We start from the raw sequence: 18,449 nt of genomic DNA on the forward strand, positions 1-18,449 counted from the left end.
TCTATAGAGATTATCTGCTATCTGCTGTATAACCTGAGCATTTTCTCCTTTGAATAGCTGCCCCCAATGCTACACAGCAACTTATTTATATAAACAATAGTAGTGTGTCTAAAGCAAACAGCAGTATTACTAGTGCAGGGCAACACTGAATTATATTTTTATTACTTTAAAACACTTTCATTGTTTGATGTTGCAGTTCCTGTAAGTACAAGCGTTATTAACTGCCCCATAGTTGTGCTTTTCTATAAGTGACATTTTCTGCATTCGCCCGACTGAAATGAAAGCCGCTCTACATCTTGCAGCCAATTTGTCGAACTAAATCCGCAGCATCACGTGACAAGCAATGCTCTTGGGAAATGCTGAAAACGTGGGTGTAACAAACACATCGAGATAACCAAAACAAAGCTTATTGAACTGTGATTTTGCCCGTTTCCTGTCAGCTGGTATGGAGTACTGAGTGCCGGATGTGACGCACTTGAAGGGGTAGGGAATGCTTTGTGTTCTATGGTACAGTGAATAATAGGGAGCCTCTGTATACTGAGGGAGACGCAGCTAGTACCAGTGGGAGTAAAAGATGTCCATGGAAGATCCGTTCTTCGTTGTGAGAGGGTGAGTAAAGTCCCGGGGTCAGTGCTCAGACATAACGGGACTCAGTAGGCAGCGGGAGTATGTGCTGTGCCGCTAACCTAATAGTACTAACATGGCTGCCTGCAGTTCCGCTACCAGGACTTGTGAATTGATACGTTAGATTGCTTCCCTCACATCAAATAACTTCGCTTATAATGACATAAGACTCACATTCGGTGGAACAGGGCCGATTATAAACCCTCAATGATCATTTAATATGTCCCCAAGTTAGATGGGCCGATTAGTAGTGAGGGGAGGGGGTCACTAGTAGCCTGGGGGCGTGGCCACTTGATATTTAGGAAGTTTTTGTTTTGTCAGTGTCATGTATATATGGCATATCTTCCAGTACAGGATCAGTGCTGTTTACAAATGATACTTAACCTCTTTTATTTATATAGCTATGGCCGGCTACATGTTGTATTACAGAGATGTTTAATGAAACCCTCCCCAGCGTAGTTTACAATCTAGGTGCCCTACAATATTAGGCTAAATGTTCTCAGGAGCAATTCAATCTGGATCCTTAACTTCCTTATGTGTTTGTTGGTGTGTGGAAATTAACCTGGCAACCATAGAAACTCTACACAGATCATGCTTTCCCTGGTTGCCAATGAGGTGTCCCTTTTTGGTATATTCTTATATGCAGCCGCACCAAATCTAAATGAACCCTAGAGCCATTGTTACCCCAGTGATGGTCACAATTGCATTACTTGTGAATTACTGACTATACCTGTGCAGTATGTGTTAGATGGGCAAAGAAAGTACCAAAGCAATCATTATGTTCTAAGCCTTTTGTAGATACCAATGACTTGTAGTGTTGTTTTCCAGCTGGCACCCCTGCATGTCTAGCTGCCACTTGCTTGATACTTGTTTGAACTCAGAGCCATTCTGGTTAGCAAGTCACATTGTGTGGCTCTGGCTGAGCACTTAAACACAAAGCTGGTACTTGTTAGGAGGCAAATATACAGTGGTGTGAAAAACTATTTGCCCCCTTCCTGATTTCTTATTCTTTTGCATGTTTGTCACACTTAAATGTTTCTGCTCATCAAAAACCGTTAACTATTAGTCAAAGATAACATAATTGAACACAAAATGCAATTTTTAAATGAAGGTTTACGTTATTAAGGGAGAAAAAAACTCCAAATCTACATGGGCCTGTGTGAAAAAGTGATTGCCCCCCTTGTTAAAAAATAACTTAACTGTGGTTTATCACACCTGAGTTCAATTTCAAAGGTTATAAAGCCATTTCTAAAGCTTTGGGACTCCAGCGAACCACAGTGAGAGCCATTATCCACAAATGGCAAAAACATGGAACAGTGGTGAACCTTCCCAGGAGTGGCCGGCCGACCAAAATTACCCCAAGAGCACAGAGACAACTCATCCGAGAGGCCACAAAAGACCCCAGGACAACATCTAAAGAACTGCAGGCCTCACTTGCCTCAATTAAGGTCAGTGTTCACGACTCCACCATAAGAAAGAGACTGGGCAAAAACGGCCTGCATGGCAGATTTCCAAGGCGCAAACCACTTTTAAGCAAAAATTAAGACATTAAGGCTCGTCTCAATTTTGTTAAAAAACATCTCAATGATTGCCAAGATTTTTGGGAAAATACCTTGTGGACCGACGAGACAAAAGTTGAACTTTTTGGAAGGTGCGCGTCCCGTTACATCTGGCGTAAAAGTAACACAGCATTTCAGAAAAAGAACATCATACCAACAGTAAAATATGGTGGTGGTAGTGTGATGGTCTGGGGTTGTTTTGCTGCTTCAGGACCTGGAAGACTTGCTGTGATGGAACCATGAATTCTACTGTCTACCAAAAAATCCTGAAGGAGAATGTCCGGCCATCTGTTCGTCAACTCAAGCTGAAGCGATCTTGGGTGCTGCAGCAGGACAATGACCCAAAACACACCAGCAAATCCACCTCTGAATGGCTGAAGAAAAACAAAATGAAGACTTTGGAGTGGCCTAGTCAAAGTCCTGACCTGAATCCTATTGAGATGTTGTGGCATGACCTTAAAAAGGCGGTTCATGCTAGAAAACCCTCAAATAAAGCTGAATTACAACAATTCTGCAAAGATGAGTGGGCCAAAATTCCTCCAGAGCGCTGTAAAAGACTCGTTGCAAGTTATCGCAAACGCTTGATTGCAGTTATTGCTGCTAAGGCAAAAGAATAAGAAATCAGGAAGGGGGCAAATAGTTTTTCACACCACTGTACTTATAACAAAATATGTACATGTTTTGGCCTTCTGTACCAGCCCAAGGCAACCACAGCCTTTTAGCAGGAAAGATCTGTGCCTCCAACATTGCCCCAGTAGCTCCCCATCTTCTTTTCTGCTGATTCGCTGCACGTGTTCTGTGCTGCTATTAGTTACTGAGCTTAGGACTGACTCAAAATATACATTCCACATATAATATAAATGTCACAATATAAGGCTGATTACTAATCAATACAGACAATTACTACACACTGCACAGAAACCAGCGCAACTAGCATCAGAATTAAACAATCGGCCTTGTAGCATCTGCTTATATTACAGGCCAACCTCATTTTCTTCTTGATAATTTTTGACAACCCCTTCGCTTAGCTTTTCAACAGCTGCTCAGAGCCCATTCAGCATGTGAGAGTCGCAGACACTTTCCGAGACGGCAACTCCCTGTGAGAAGTTGGAAGTCCTGGATCATTGCTTCTATTGAGAAACTGAAACTTTAGGCTAGTGCAATAAGTTCAGTATACAGAATATGGCATTTTAAGCCAGATTCATTTTTAGGGTTTAGTCCTCCTTTAAAGCTGTCCTATATTGAGAATATGCTGGGGCCAATGTTCTATCTACAGTGAACAATTTTATTTTTTGTTCTTAGGATCTGTAATATTAAGCCCCTGTTATTTTTTTTTTTTTGTCAAAGGGAAGTACAGAAAGCTGTGAACACAGCTCAGGGCTTGTTTCAGAGATGGACAGACCTTTTGCAGGATCCCTCTATTTCTACGCGAGAAGAACTGGACTGGACAACCAATGAATTGCGCAACAGCCTCAGGAGCGTTGAGTGGGATCTAGAAGACCTGGATGAGACAATTAATATCCTTTATTGCTTAGGGATTTGCTCATTGTTACTGTTTTTCATATTTACTTTAATGTAATGGAGAATTTCTGTTTTACATTCAACTTTGATGAAATAACTCAACCTTTGTTTGGATTGGAAACATCTAGTAGCAAAAATATTTTACCAGTGAGTGGTAGTCCATGTGTTTGAATGTTTTTATCCAACCTCACTAACACTCTTGTGGATGATTGGACTGTACTCTCACTAACAATGTTTCAACATCTAGAGGAAAGCCTTCAAAGAAGAGTAGAGGCTGTTACAGCAACAAGGAAGGACCATCTTGGTTTGGGAATGAGATGTTTGACAGGCAAGTTTATTTGCCTTAGACATAGTATATGCATCATTATCTTGTGGGGGTAAAAAGCCTTCCTTACAGGGTTCCCCTCAAATTTTAGCATGACCTTTTTTTTTTCCTCTACAAGAAGCATTTACATTTAGAGCAGCGATCCCCAACCAGTGGCTCTTCAGTAGCATGTTGCTCTGAGTGGCCTCACAGCAGGAGCTTATTTTTGAATTCCTGGCTAGTTTTGGTTGCATAAAAAACATGTATTCTGCCAAACTGAGCCTCCTGTAGGTTGGCAGTCCACATTGGGGCTACCAAATATCAAATTATAGCCCTTATTTGGCACCCCAGGGACTTTTTTCATGTTTGTATTGCTCCCCAACTTATTACCTTTGAATATGGCTCATGAGTAAAAGGTTGGGGACCACTGCATTTTGAGGTTCCCAAATTAGGAATGGCTTTACCAACAGCATTCATAGGGGTGCATGAGAACCACAGCATGATGGATAGTTATGGCAAAATTTTAACATTTGTGATGAATGCCTATATGCTGTTCTGTTGTCCTGACATTATGTCTGAGCTATGTTCCTTTTTGTACATCTGTACCTTTTGCAAATGTTGCATCTTAAAGGGTGGCTTCAGACAGAATGCAGAATACTCTCCCGTAACGAAGCCAATAGCCAGAGAAAATCATGCATGTTGCAATAAATGTCCTTCATACCTGAAGCCTTTGGTACAAAATTTTCCTTTACTCCTCCTCATGTATTGTGGAGTCCAATCCACGGAAATTTAGTCTGGATCAAGCTGAACTGTGGCAAAGAAAAGCCTTCATCAATGAAACGCGTCAGTGTGTAAAGGTACAGTTAAACTGGATTTCTGTGATTGCCTTTGTCTTTTGCTCATTTTTCCATAGCACAGTTAAATTTGCATGACACTAAGGGCAGGTGCTGTTGGGTTTTAGCTTTTTTAATGACTCACTTTGATCCAGATCCTTGTATTTATTTAAGCCTTTGACTTGAAAAAGTAAAGATTTTTTATTCACCACAGGTCACCATGTGTTTGTCCTCTGGGTGTTTGGGTTTCCTCCTGCACTACAAAAACCATACTTTCCATTTATTTGTCTCATGATGATATTGACCATTGAGTGTATGTGTTTATATGCATGGAAGGGACCTTAGATGGTAAACTTCCCTGGGATAAGGAACCATGTGACCCATGACCAATCTCTGTAAGCGATGTGTCTTTCAATAAATAAAGGATAATAACAATAATCGTATTCTCTAGCAGTTAGTTATCAAAATTTTTGTAAAATATTTGATGATACTTTACTGAAATTAACATTTTCTAGGCAATACAGGTATGGGATCTGTTCTCTGGAAATCCAGAAAGATCCAAATTACAGAAGAGCCGTCTCCCATATTCTCCATTTTATCCAAATAATCTGAAATTTGTAATTATTTCCCTTTCCTCTGTAGTAATAAAACAGTACATTGTACTCATGATTTTCTAATAGACTTAATGTATGAAGATCCAAATTAGGGAAAGCTCCCCTATCTGGAAACCCCAGGCCCCGAACATTCTGGATAACAGGTCCTATACCTGTACTGGTTAAAGGAAGAGTGGGACTAGGAAATATTTTAAATTCATTTTTTTCATTTTCAATTCTTATACGAAAATGCTTTATCTGTACAGGACATGAAGGATAGAATGACGAGCCCTTCTATACAAGCACTGACTGAGAAAAAGAACAGACAGGTGAGGGTTATCACAAAATTAGATGTATTAAAACTGCTACTGTGTTGTTTCCATTGCTTTGTAAATATACTTAAATGGGTAAGTGGCACATTATTGCTGACTATAACTGTTCCTTTTTAATGATATGTAGCATAAACACTTCTCACAGAATGTTGCGCAACGTTTATGTTGCTTTCTCTTTCAGGCCCTTTTAGGAGACGGAACAAAGCATGGCTGGAATCTTGAAACAGAAAAATATAAAGCTTTGGACCATGAACTTGAGAATGCTAACTCACAATTTTTAGATGGTCAGGTTGTACAGCAGCAGGTAATTGATTTAATTAATACTTGATTTTATTTTTTTATGAACCTGTCCGTGTTGCTTTCAAAAAAGCTGAGTTCAAGTCCGTTTCAGCTCAGTGGTACTAAAACATTGCATTAGGTCGCTGTGATCATAGAGCCAGCTGTCAAGCTGGGCTGAAGGAAGCATGATCCTTCCATTAGGGAGAACTGATTTTTCTATTGTACGCCAACCTACGATAGGATTGTGCTGCCCAGCCTACTATTTCCATTATAACTACAGGTATAGCTGGGCTGGGAGCAGTTTTCTGCAGAAAAAAAATGGTGCCCAGCCCCCCCCCCCTTAAAAATACTAACTTATTCCTATTGATTGTTATAGGAATGTGTCAATATTTTAAGTTCTGTGGTCATTTTATTATTAAAGTTTGTGCACACTTTCACCTCATTAACATTTTACTAGTAAGTTACAATTCCTGTACCAGATCATTCATAATTTAGTAAGTTGCACATGTAGCTTTTGGGAGTTGTCTGTTGCCTGCAGATGCTGTAGTTCAGGAGTGCCCATACTTAACTAATGCAGAATCTACTTTTAATGATGTCGTCCCATTATGATCTACCTCCATAAAAGCATTGTTAGCATTCTGTTCCATGGAAAATGTTACTTAAATATTATATTAATTTATAAAAGAATGTATATTTCTGTGTTTAACAAACAGCTATTTCTTATGTAACCTTAGCATAAAAATATCTGAATGAAAAGCATGAAACAGGAGGGTGATTTAGACAAGCTGTTTTAGATCTACTTATCACCAGCTAAAGGTTACCATGTAACGGTCATGGACAGGCTTTCTGTTTCTGTTTAAATAATTCTTCCAAGCACAACCCGTAGTGGATTGTAAATACTGTTTTCATGCAATATTGCTTTTTCATAAGATAACTTTTGATTAGTCAAATGGTTATAATCTGGCCCAGACCGATATCTTCCTGCAAAAGCCAGAGGGGCTGCTGTAATATGACATAGACAGTCACTATTTATTTGGCTTGTGGTGGCTGTTAAGGCTTCTGTGTACCTGAAATACCATGGCTTATTTTGATTCCTAGTCCGAACCTGGTTATGCAAAAGAATGGGGTTGTGGGAGCACCCCTGTTCCTATGTTTTATAAGTAATTTAGTATCTATGCAAGTGCACACATTTTCAAAAAGAGGATCATTTAGTTACAAAGTTATGATCATAAAATTGGTAAACTTCCATATTTATCTCTGGTCATATTTTTCAAAAGCTGGCACCTCACAGCACAGTAGCATTTTTTTGGGATGTGTCCCCTGACCTGGGCATTGGTTTCAGTCAGAGAGCTTAGTCTTACCTGCCATTAGCTTTTAAATGGAGAGTTTCCCAAGACCACAGCATTGCCTTAATCCTCCCCCTGCCTGCGGCTTTTAACGGAGAGAGACTGCCCAGACCAACACCCATTTTGAAAGGCATAAGGCCACCATTTAAGTGACAGGTGCTACAACCTGGTTATGATGATAACACTTAACTGGTTTATAGTAAAATAGAGCTGAAGCAATGCTACATAGACACAGTTAGGAACCTGCAACAGCATGCAGAAAGATACAGGAAAGATTTTTTTTCATTTATCAGAGCACTGTTGCTTAGGAACCACCAAAGGACACTTGACGGTGTTTGGAAATCCATATATAAAGGCTGGAAATTATTTCTTGTGACATTTATTTTTCTCTTCAGCTGATTATGGAGCAGCAAGATGAGCAGCTGGAGCTGGTATCCGGCAGCATTGGTGTCCTTAAGAACATGTCCCACCGTATTGGCAATGAGTTGGATGAGCAATCAGTGTAAGTGCTCACAGATCACCAAGAGACACTGTATAACAGCTGGAATAGATTAGTAAAGAAACCGTGAAATAATGTTCTTGGGCTGCATAAATAATAAGGGACAGTAAATGAGGAGTTTTTCTTTTTTCACTTCCTCCCACCAGTTTATCCAATATTACTGCTACTTTTAAGACATTCTTCAGAAGTTGCAGTTTGTGCCATGAATAAGCCAGAGTAACCAGTTGGAATTTTGCTTTCATTATTCTGATTACACTAGGCAGGTCAAAGCTGATTGATGATTGACACATTCTGCCTTGTCAGGTGTGCCATTATTCCATTATTAGACTGACACTAGTCTAATTTATATAAAAGGTGTTTCTAAATGAATATCTAATAAAGCTGATTCTGAATTGTAGAATGTTGGATGACTTTTCTCATGAACTGGATACTGCTCAGTCCCGCATGGATAATGTTCTTAAGAAATTAGCCAAGGTATCTCACATGACTAGTGGTGAGTATAAGCCATTTTTTGATATGGTTTAACAAATAGATACTCCTGTCAGGAGATTCATAGTGATAATGGGTAAGATCTTGTAAATATTTTTCGTAATTTTTCTTGCATTCGTGTCACAAGAGCAGAGTGGAGATTTGATTGAATTCTCAATCCTTGATGTGATAGCGCCTAAATAATTGTAGAATGTCCTGTAGTTAGGAATATTTATTAAAGAGCGATAATAAAGCTCTCTTCACATGTATTGGATTTTTTTTAATAGCATTATTGTACCCCTTTGTTTAACACAAGTTTAATGAATAGTGCTGAACATACTATTGTTTTAATTTAAAAAAATCTATTCTTTTGTTGTTTCTTGAACAGGGGAAACAGATGATCAATATTTGGTCCTTGCGAGTTAGATAATTAGATTACCATTGCACAGATAACTCCCTTCATAATGGACTCCTGCTAACAAAAAGTCCAATTATCTACCTCGCAAGGACCAAACAAGAAGTAGCCTCAGTTTCCCAGTTTGCCCCGTTTAGCTCAAGAAATCTAAAAAAATCTATTGTTTTTGCTAAGACAATAGGCAAAAAATATGTGTGGTGCAAGCTCGATTCATTGCACTCATGTTGAAAAAGGGGGTATTCTGCCCTTCAAAGAGTGAATTCAATAGCTGTGGAGTTCCTCTCTGGTGAACTGTGGTAAGCTTTATTTTCACCCACTGATGAAGCTATTTCCCCCGTTATTTTTCCATGCATCTACAGCAGATATTATCTTTTTGTGCTCTTTTATTATTATCATTAAAACACCTTTCAGAATTACTCGTTCATGCAAATATGGAAAGAACTTTTTTAATGTAATAGTGTTTTTTTTGTAATAGTGCCTATGGTTATTTTCAGAATAATAGCAGTATGTTTAAAAAAGTGAATAAAGCTCAAAATCCTTATAATAGCTTTAATTTCCATACACACAAGCATTGGGAACACTGCGCCTTCTATTCCAAAATCAAAATTTGTGTTATACCTTTACAGAAAGAGAAGAAAAGAATATTAGGCTGTTCAAAAAAAATAGTGTCTATTCTTTACAAACTCAAACATTCACTGTATAAACTTAAAAACGATTTTGCTTACCTTTTAGTCACTGACCTAATATTTAGTTGTATAATCAGTGTTTCTGAGAACTGCTGCACATCTGTGTTACATGGAGTCCACCAACTTCTGGCACCTGTTACATTCCACAATTCTTCTGCAGTTCTTGGTATTGCCTCAGAAACAGCATTTTTGATGTCACCCACAAGTTTTCTATAAGATCCGGTGATTGTGCTGGCCACTTCATAATGTCAATCTTGTTGGTCTGTAACCAAGATGTTTCTTATTGACTGGTGTGTTTGGGGTCGTTGTTTTGTTGAAACACCCATTTCAAGGGCAACATGACCTCATCAAGTATTTTGATGTATTGAAACTGATCCATGATCCCAGGTATTTGATAAATAGTCCCCACATCATGATGCTTGCCATATCATGAGAAACATCCCCATATCATGATGCTTGGGCCACCATGTGTCACTGTCTTCACAGTGTACTGTGATTTGCATTCAGTGTTTGGGGGTCCTCTGACAAACTGTCTGTGGCCCCTAGACCCAAAAAGAACAATCTTGCTTTCATCAGTCCACAAAATGTTGCGCCATTTCTCTTTAGGCCAATCAATGTGTTCTTTGGCAAATTGTAAGCATTTGTCTTTTTTTATTTTCAACAATGGGACTTTGCGGGGGCTTCTTGCCCATAACTTGGCTTCACATAGGTGTCTTATAATTGTAACAGTACTCACAGGTAACTTTATATCTTCTTTGATCTTCCTGGAGCTGATCATTGGCTGAGTCCATTTAGACTATTCTTCTATCCATTCAAATGGTAGTTTTCTGTTTTCTTCCTCGTCTTTCAGATTTTCTGCTCTTCTTTATATGTTTTCCCCTCTCCGATCAACTTTTATTTCTGAACACTGTCCGGAACAACCTATTTTTAAAGAGAAATGCACTATAACCAGCATGCACAACATTTGCTGTCTTCCTTCCTTGAATGAATGATCTCACTAATTGAAGTGCACACTGCTATTAATGCTCAAAATGATTCAGTTACACAGAATCAAGAACATGCATGTCATGACTGTTGGATCTGTTGAGTTTCTATTACTCTACTACACCTACTAGTAAATTGTTTGCCGTGTAGAAATATAATTTCTAACAAAAACAGTGACTGATCAGGTTAGTAATGTCTGACTGCTATTATTCTGAACACAGCTGTATGCTGATTAATGAGCCCTAAGGTGCTCGTGTTGCATTTTCTAGCATTAAGCTTTTAAGTGTTCTCTGTATATTCACCTCTATGAAAGGCATTGCTGTCAATAATGAAGCTAAACAAATGTTTGGTTTTTTTTTTTGCAGATCGACGCCAGTGGTGTGCCATCATTATCCTGCTTTCTCTACTGCTGGTAGTGCTGATCTTGTTCTTTGCCCTGTGACTTACAAGGTTGTTGTTGATATGAGACATCGTACAATGGAGTTAAGTTATACAGGACATTTTTGATGTGGAAGTAACAAGACGTTGACATGGGGCATCTGTGATGTCAGTGTAGGTACTTTGCAACACAGAGTGTACTTTTTTACACCTAAACGCAGTGTTGCTGTTAACCTCCTGCCTTGTTACTAACTGCAGTTATTCACTGGATTATTGCTGCAGTGTTTTCTCACTATTTACATCATACTTCCTTCCAAAGAGACATCACACAATGGGCTTGTACTTTCACCAGATAAAGAGCAAGAGCCTGGCTACATAGTTGTATACAAATATACATTTAAAACTTATACTACATACTTGGGTATATTTGAATTCTGGAATTACATTTGTGCAACGTCTGCCTTTAGGAGGACTTTATAATGAAGTAAGAATATTTTCAAGTTTTATTGCAGTAAGGAAAGCTTAATGATCTTGCTTAATGTGGGCATTTTATCTGAATCATTTTTCCTTTACAGCTACAGTAATTCTGGGACAATTTGTTGTGGGGAAAAAAAAATTCTGCAAGACTGAGTTTGTAAATTAAGCTGTGCTTCATTTTGATAAGAACGGGTGATATCTCGGAGAGTATACCTCGCAGGAGAAAAGCCTGAAACTATAATGGTTCTTAGCTAAACTCTTAGAATACTGGAGCTGTTCATGTTTTTCCCCTTATCATTTTCTTCCAGATCTATTGTGATCCAGAAGATTATGCATGTAGACTAGTGGGAATGTCATTGTAAAGGGATTTTTTAAGCATCCTTTCTGTGGGTGGGATCCTGTGATATAAATGTTTCCATGTTAAAGGAATGCACCTACACTGAACACTACTGAACCTGTATTATTATACATATTGAGTGGATGGGATTTTAAATAATGCTGCCTTGTACTGCTGTACATGATGTGATTATATGTATCTCTGAGCAGTGGCTGGAACTCATGCTATTGAAGTAAGCAGTTTTACTGTTCCTTTGCAAATGTGTGTTCTCATTCCATAAATATTGCACAAATGGTCTCAGGGCTTAATGAGGAAGCACACTACTTGCATTTAACTGTTCTTGAGGTGAGCATAGATGCAGTTGATTTGCCATATGTATGGCATGTACTGTATACCTGATGGGGGGGCAAGAAGCTCATTTGACCATAACATGGATTTGGTCACTATTTATGTACTGTATGTGCTGCATTTAACAATGTATTATTGCACTGAATGAACAAACTAATTATGTTTGCACATGGGAAACAGATATGTCAATATCTGCCCTGTAAAGTTTTAATTGATTTGGATTGTTGGACATTCATAATTCATCATGTTTATATCATATGTAATATATTTCTGTCTCTGTCTGTTTCCTTGGAGTCGAAAGTTATTCTTCTAAAACCTAGTAAGGTTTGTGTTAGGGGTTTTGCTTGATTTCCCATGGGACAATATCCTATGAGGTCATTCCCACATCGGCCACAATGCTGTTACATCTCTTAGCCAAAGCATCATTCCTACACCCTGGAGTATTACCTCTGACAATTTAATATTAGCTTTGGCATACTGAAATAAGAAACTTCCTAAATACAACCAATTAAAAATTCTGTACTGTTTCTGAAATAATCAAGTTTATCTTCACTATTCCTCTCTCAGCATCTGTTTCTCCTCATTCTGTCTTCATTCAGGTGTTGGTGTCAGATGAATGATCCAATATGTCTTATATTTATCTGCTAGGAAAGGAGTCCTCCCTATAAGCTAAGTTGAATCTAACTGAATTTCTTACTGTAGTATGAGGAAGCTTATATTAAATTTTCATTTTCGCAATAGTTCCCCTTTAATATAGAAGGATGGTGGATATCCTATAATGCAGTAATGGTACTAATCACTGCAAGCAGCCGTGGTGGGTCCAGCATTTGTGTATTGCTGCAGAGCAGCTTGATATGTTACAATACACAGCAGCATCTTAAATGCTAAAATAGGATTGTCGCAGTTTCCAGATCTACACTGGATCCCCATTTTTTTATGTACAGGTATCCAGAATGCTTTAGACCTGGGGGTTTCCTGATAAAGGGAAACTTAATAATTTGGATATCCATACTTTTCCAAAATCATATAAACATTAAATCAACCCAATAGATGTTTTGCCTCCAATAAGAACCTTAGGTGGGATCAAGTACAAGTTACTGTTTTATTATTATTATAATTAAGAAAACAAACATGTTTTCAAATCTTGAATTATTTGATAAAAATGGCATCTATGGGAAGGTGACTCACTTCAGTTCACTTCAGTTCACTTCAGTTCTTCAGAACTTTCTGGATAACGGATCCCATACCTGTATATTGAAATGGGGAATGAAAAGTTCAGGAAGCTTACTTAATAGGGGCTGATGGTGCTGCTGCAAGAAATATGTCCATGTATGTACCAAACTGCAACAGTAAAAGTAATGGAACCTGGTTTATGGAGCTGCTACTGGCTTGAGTTAGGTTATGTTTCATTATAAAATTTTGATTTTTAAAAAGTATTACACACATAGAAGATAGCAATCAATGGAAAAAATGATTTGTGGTGTATATGTTTAAAATAAGTATTGTCCCTTTAAAGATGGCCTTCCCATAATTTGGAACCCTGGATAATGGATTTCTGCATAACGTATCTGCTACCTGTATCGTAATCTGCTCTGCTATTCACTGTTTGGGCCTTTATAGTATCCTAGTTACAATTTTCATAAGCAATACACGGTTTAAAATAAAACTAGGTTGGCACAAATAGTTGCCACAAGGAATCCATGCAAGGTAGCGACACAAGCACAATATAAGTGTCGCGCAATAAAAGTGTAGTGATTGGCTATTTGGTAGTCCTTATGTGGACTGGCAGCCTCCACAGTACACCTGGTTTTAATGCAGCTGACACTTGCCTCCAAGCCAGGAATTAAAAAATAAGCTCCTGCTTTGAGGCCACTGAGAGCAATATACATGGGGTTGGTGAGAAACATGTTGCTCAGGGTTCACTGCAACAAAGCATATTAAGAACACAGAGGTGAACCTCTGTGGAATTTGGAATAAAAAGTTGCTGCCCAGTACGGCGGATGTTTGTGGCCTCCTTCATACTATGTGAATTGTCAAATATTTGGCCTTTACAGTGTGACCTAACTAAGAAGGTGAGCCCACTAGATAAGAAGTTAAGGGACTTGCTGGGAAAACTGCATAAGACTGAACCTACCTTTTTGACCTGTGACCACAAACTATGCATACGGCCTGCATTCACTGTATGAACAACATACACAAAAATTTGATGGGAATTTTGACGCGCATCCGTTCTGACGCTCACATCAATTTTGTCGCTGGCATTAAAGCTAAAAAATTTTGATGTGGGCGAAACGTGGAAATTTGCTGCAAATTCTCTCCTGGCGAATTTATTCGCCCATCACTAGCACCTACTTATTACGACTACAACACGCCAGAGAAATGCTTCTGGTAAAACACATGTAGAGACAATTATAAGTAAATTATCAGCGTTGTCTATTTTTGTAATTGTGACAAGTAGCTCCATGTTGGGCCGACCCGAAGCCCTTGGGAGCCGACGGTTTACGCTGCAGCTTCTGCAAAGTGTTTGCAGGCTGTGGGTGGGTGTAGGCTGAACCTTCTAGTGCCCCACTTCCACCTGGATACTCTCCTTTTTATTTACTAACCAGCATGGCCCCCCCTTTCACAGCAGGGCGAGTCAGGTGCAGGTATATTAATAGGAGCTTGCACAGCGTTCGGGTCTGCTGTGGGTTGCAGTTTTCTTGACCTGAGCATCACTGTTTCATGTGTCTTCCCCCTAAATCAGCTATTACTCTTCAAATGTCCATATTCTGTGTAGTAGAACTGTCACCACGTCCAAAAAATAAATTGCATAAATACTCCTACTAATAAAGACTCACCAAGTAAAGGGATGGTGTAGGTGCTCCAGCCCCAGGCTCTCAGCTCAAGGGAGGGGATATAGACCGTAAAGCAACAAAAAATGAAGGTTGTAGGGCACACTGGAAACAACACCAAGTCAGACCAAAAGTTAGAAAAATGGAAAATACTTTATTGAACAATCATCTCATTTGTTTCAATGATTGTTCAATAAAGAACTGTCACCACACCCATGAAAGAGAATCATTTGGCAAGTAAATGGTGGCACTTTGACAATAGAAATACAACATTAAAATAGGTATGCTAGTTGTTAAGAGGTCGGTGTTAAAGGACCAGTAACATCAAAAAGATTTTTTTTCTTTACCGGGCACAAAGTGTAGCCATGCAGATTTTTAATGCGTAAAGCCCACTTCCACCAAGCAACCAAGAATATAAAAAGTTAATTCAATACAACTTCTCACTGTGCCCGGTAAATAAAATACCTGGTGCCCTCAGCTGCAGTTCATGGCTGTGCCTCTGTTCCCAGTGATCACATACCTGTACATTCTACTCTGGCTATCACTCACTTGTTCATTCATTCATTTGCAGGTACTTGTGCAAATTAGTCCTCCAAATAGAAGCGCTGATAACCTTTTGGCATATAGAGAGGAGTTTTCCAGGCTCAGTTTGGAGGCAGGATATGTTTCTGACCTCAGGTCGTATAAATGCGGGGGCTGACCTCTTAGCACATTATAGACTCTTTAGTGGCTGAAATGGAGTTGTAGAGGAATCCTGATTGCATTGTGTCAAGTTCCTGTGCCTGAGGGAATGGGTGAGGGTATTATGTGTTGTGGGGGAAGGGTCACAAGTATGTGGTACCTGGTCTCTGTGGGTGTGCTGAGGATATCTGAATAGGAAAGGGGGATGGGAGAGGTGACCAAATGTGCTTTATTTGTGGGGGAAGGGTACTCAAGGGGGGGGGCGCTCCTGTTAAACAGTGTGGCTTTGGGAGACTGCTTTCAGGCTGTGTGTGGCCTTTGTGTTATTTCCTTAGTGTTAGAGGCAGGGGGTCTGGAACCCAATATACTGTTAGAATGCATTATGTTTGTGGGGGGAAGAATAACAAAAAAATCATACTTACCGTAATTTTCGTTTCCTGTTTACTATTGGCAGCACTCACACCTCTGGGTGTTCCCGCCCCCGCTTTCAATAGGACAGAAACAATCAATTAATGAAATTAACCTGTGCTTTTATATACAACCCCTTACCTCAGACTGGTGTCTTTCAAGTCCCAGCTTTAATTTAATTTTCTTTTGGGAAGGTCCAGCGTGAGTGCTGCCCATAGTAACCAGGAAACAAAAATAACGGTAAGCCGTAAAGGGATACTGTCATGGGAAAAAATTTTTTTTTCAAAACACATCAGTTAATAGTGCTGCTCCAGCAGAATTCTGCACTGAAATCCATTTCTCAAAAGAGCAAACAGATTTTTTTATATTCAATTTTGAAATCTGACATGGGGCTAGACATATTGTCAATTTCCCAGCTGCCCCAAGTCATGTGACATAAGTCATGAGTCAGCGACAAATCTCCTCTTCTTCGAGGCGACTAATCTCCCCAATCTGCCGGCTAGAATGTAAATCGAAGGCAGGATAGCACTTGGAGTGCTTCATTTTCCGAAGTCGTCCGAAGTGCAACTTCTTAATCAAAGGTTCTACCAGTGTAAACTGAAAAGCTGATTTGCCTCCATCTTCCATAAGCTCATCCTCATCTGATAGGCCAAAGAAGAATAACTTGTAGTCGGCAACTGTGATGAATAAATAGATATAGTTTCTTCTCTTACTCTTCTAGTGGCCAGTTTGACTCCATCAGTCACAGCTTCTCTAATCCACTTCATAATTTCTGCAGTATCTGCAGCTGCATCTCCTGCCAATCTTCTGGTACAGCGATCACATCATTTTGAATGCTTAACTACCTGTTTAGCTGTAATCCAAGCATAAATCCTGGTCCGCTTTACAGAAGACTTGCTGCATGCCCAAACTCTATTTAAAATATGGCGTTCGCACTAACTCGCTCCCGTCCGCGTCGCTCTGAAATTTATGACATGTGGAACTGCGCCTTCGCAACTAGGCGGATCGCAAATTCCCCACTGATGTCACTTCCTGGTCTTGTGGAACACACGGCTGGCAACAATGAAACGCTAGAACTTCTAACAGTGCCACAGTGAGATGCCAACTTCCCAGGATAAGGTCCCAAAACTGGGTCCACATGAGCCACAAAGAAAAATCCTTACCCCTCAAAAAGGGCTCAAAGAAAGTGAAGGCAAAAAAAAAAGATAACAGTCTCAGGGTAAGGGGGTGTATATAGAAGATTATAAGGTTAATTTCATTAATTGATTGTTTCTGTCCTATTGAAAGCGGGGGCGGGGAATACCCAGAGGTGTGAGTGCTGCCATAGTGACCAGGGAAATTATATTTTTAAGTTTCAGTGGTGCTTTGTGATAATAGAAAGGCGGTTAATATCTCTGAGGAAGATTGCCTTGTGTCAGGTTATGTTCTTCTGATGAGGCAGAGGCATTGATATAGATGAGGCTGTAGAGTGTATGTAACGGGAAATGCTATTGATTGTGTATGAACAACGGGAAAATGCTATTGATTTGTTGTAGAGTAACAAGAGTTTAATAATATCTTAAAGTAATAGAACATAATTTGCCTAGTCAAGTGGCCTATTTACCAGCCAAGTCAGCCACTGGAAGTCACCCATTCACTCAAATATATTCCAGTTTTGTGATGAGATACCCCACACTGCAGGGAGGACTTAGCAAGCAACTATGAAACTGACATTCTGCAGAACTGGATACATTCAACAACACAAGGAAACTCTGCTAATGGTAACCCTCCAGGGACAGGGATTCCATTGGGTAGCCATTTTTAGATCTTTCCACGGCCACTCCCATCAATTGCATGTTGTAGGGAAATGTTCATAGTCACCAGTGGATCAGTATGTGGTGATTATATTGACCTCAGTCTGATATTCTGAAGGCATTTGCATTGCTGAAGGGGCCCAAGGAAAGGTTCAGGGAATGCAGGGAAAATGCTGTATGCCCTACAGAAGGAAAAGCTTTACATTCTTTTAACCTGCATCCATTGTTTGTTCCTCTGTATGTTCCTGATTTGCATGTCTCTGCCCATGATACCTTATGGGAGATTTAAAAAAAAACTCATTTTTGGTATCTAGGGAGTGCTGTGTGTATGGCATGAGACAAGTAAATACCTTCTGATTTCAGAAGGCTTTACTTCCCTTTATAAAGACAAAACAGTTTAGACCAGGACAAGTCTGTGCCAGAGGTGGGAGTTTCTGGCCTCTAGGACTTGTTTTTGCCTGGGGGAGCCAATAGCATTGTGCCGAGCAACATCAACGTGCAGGCGGGTGTAGTGGAACTTGTTTGTTCAGCTGAATGAGGTCTGTATTTAAGGATACAATAATAACTCCTCTGTCAATAATGACTTGCAAGGTGTTTAATAGACATGGAATTTGTGTCACTTTCTGTCTTTTGTGTCTGAGCAGAGAAAAAACTTCTCGTTGTGCTGTTTATACTACTGTGTTTCTCCTTTTTGTACTTATATAACTTATTGCGCAGAGGAATCTGTTTTTGTCCCATTTGAATAGCATTGTC

General features: G+C 39.4%; 1 protein-coding gene across 2 annotated transcripts; it reads left to right on the forward strand.

Moving 5' to 3' along the window:
• Positions 1-470: 470 nt before the first annotated feature.
• On the forward strand, positions 471-12,262 carry stx6.S (syntaxin 6 S homeolog). 2 transcript variants are annotated; one of them, XM_018260978.2, is made up of 8 exons: positions 471-609; positions 3,531-3,700; positions 4,771-4,865; positions 5,701-5,763; positions 5,948-6,070; positions 7,787-7,893; positions 8,289-8,383; positions 10,809-12,262. In XM_018260978.2, the coding sequence occupies exons 1-8, from the start codon at positions 575-577 to the stop codon at positions 10,883-10,885; spliced, it is 765 nt and encodes a 254-aa protein (XP_018116467.1). In that variant the 5' UTR covers positions 471-574; the 3' UTR covers positions 10,886-12,262. The 2 variants fall into 2 exon arrangements, with proteins under 2 accessions (XP_018116467.1, XP_018116468.1); XM_018260979.2 differs by lacking the exon at positions 8,289-8,383 and having other exon boundaries at positions 490-609.
• Positions 12,263-18,449: the final 6,187 nt, after the last annotated feature.

The sequence above is a fragment of the Xenopus laevis genome, chromosome 4S (genome assembly GCF_017654675.1).
Source record: "Xenopus laevis strain J_2021 chromosome 4S, Xenopus_laevis_v10.1, whole genome shotgun sequence".
Taxonomy (NCBI): domain Eukaryota; kingdom Metazoa; phylum Chordata; class Amphibia; order Anura; family Pipidae; genus Xenopus; species Xenopus laevis.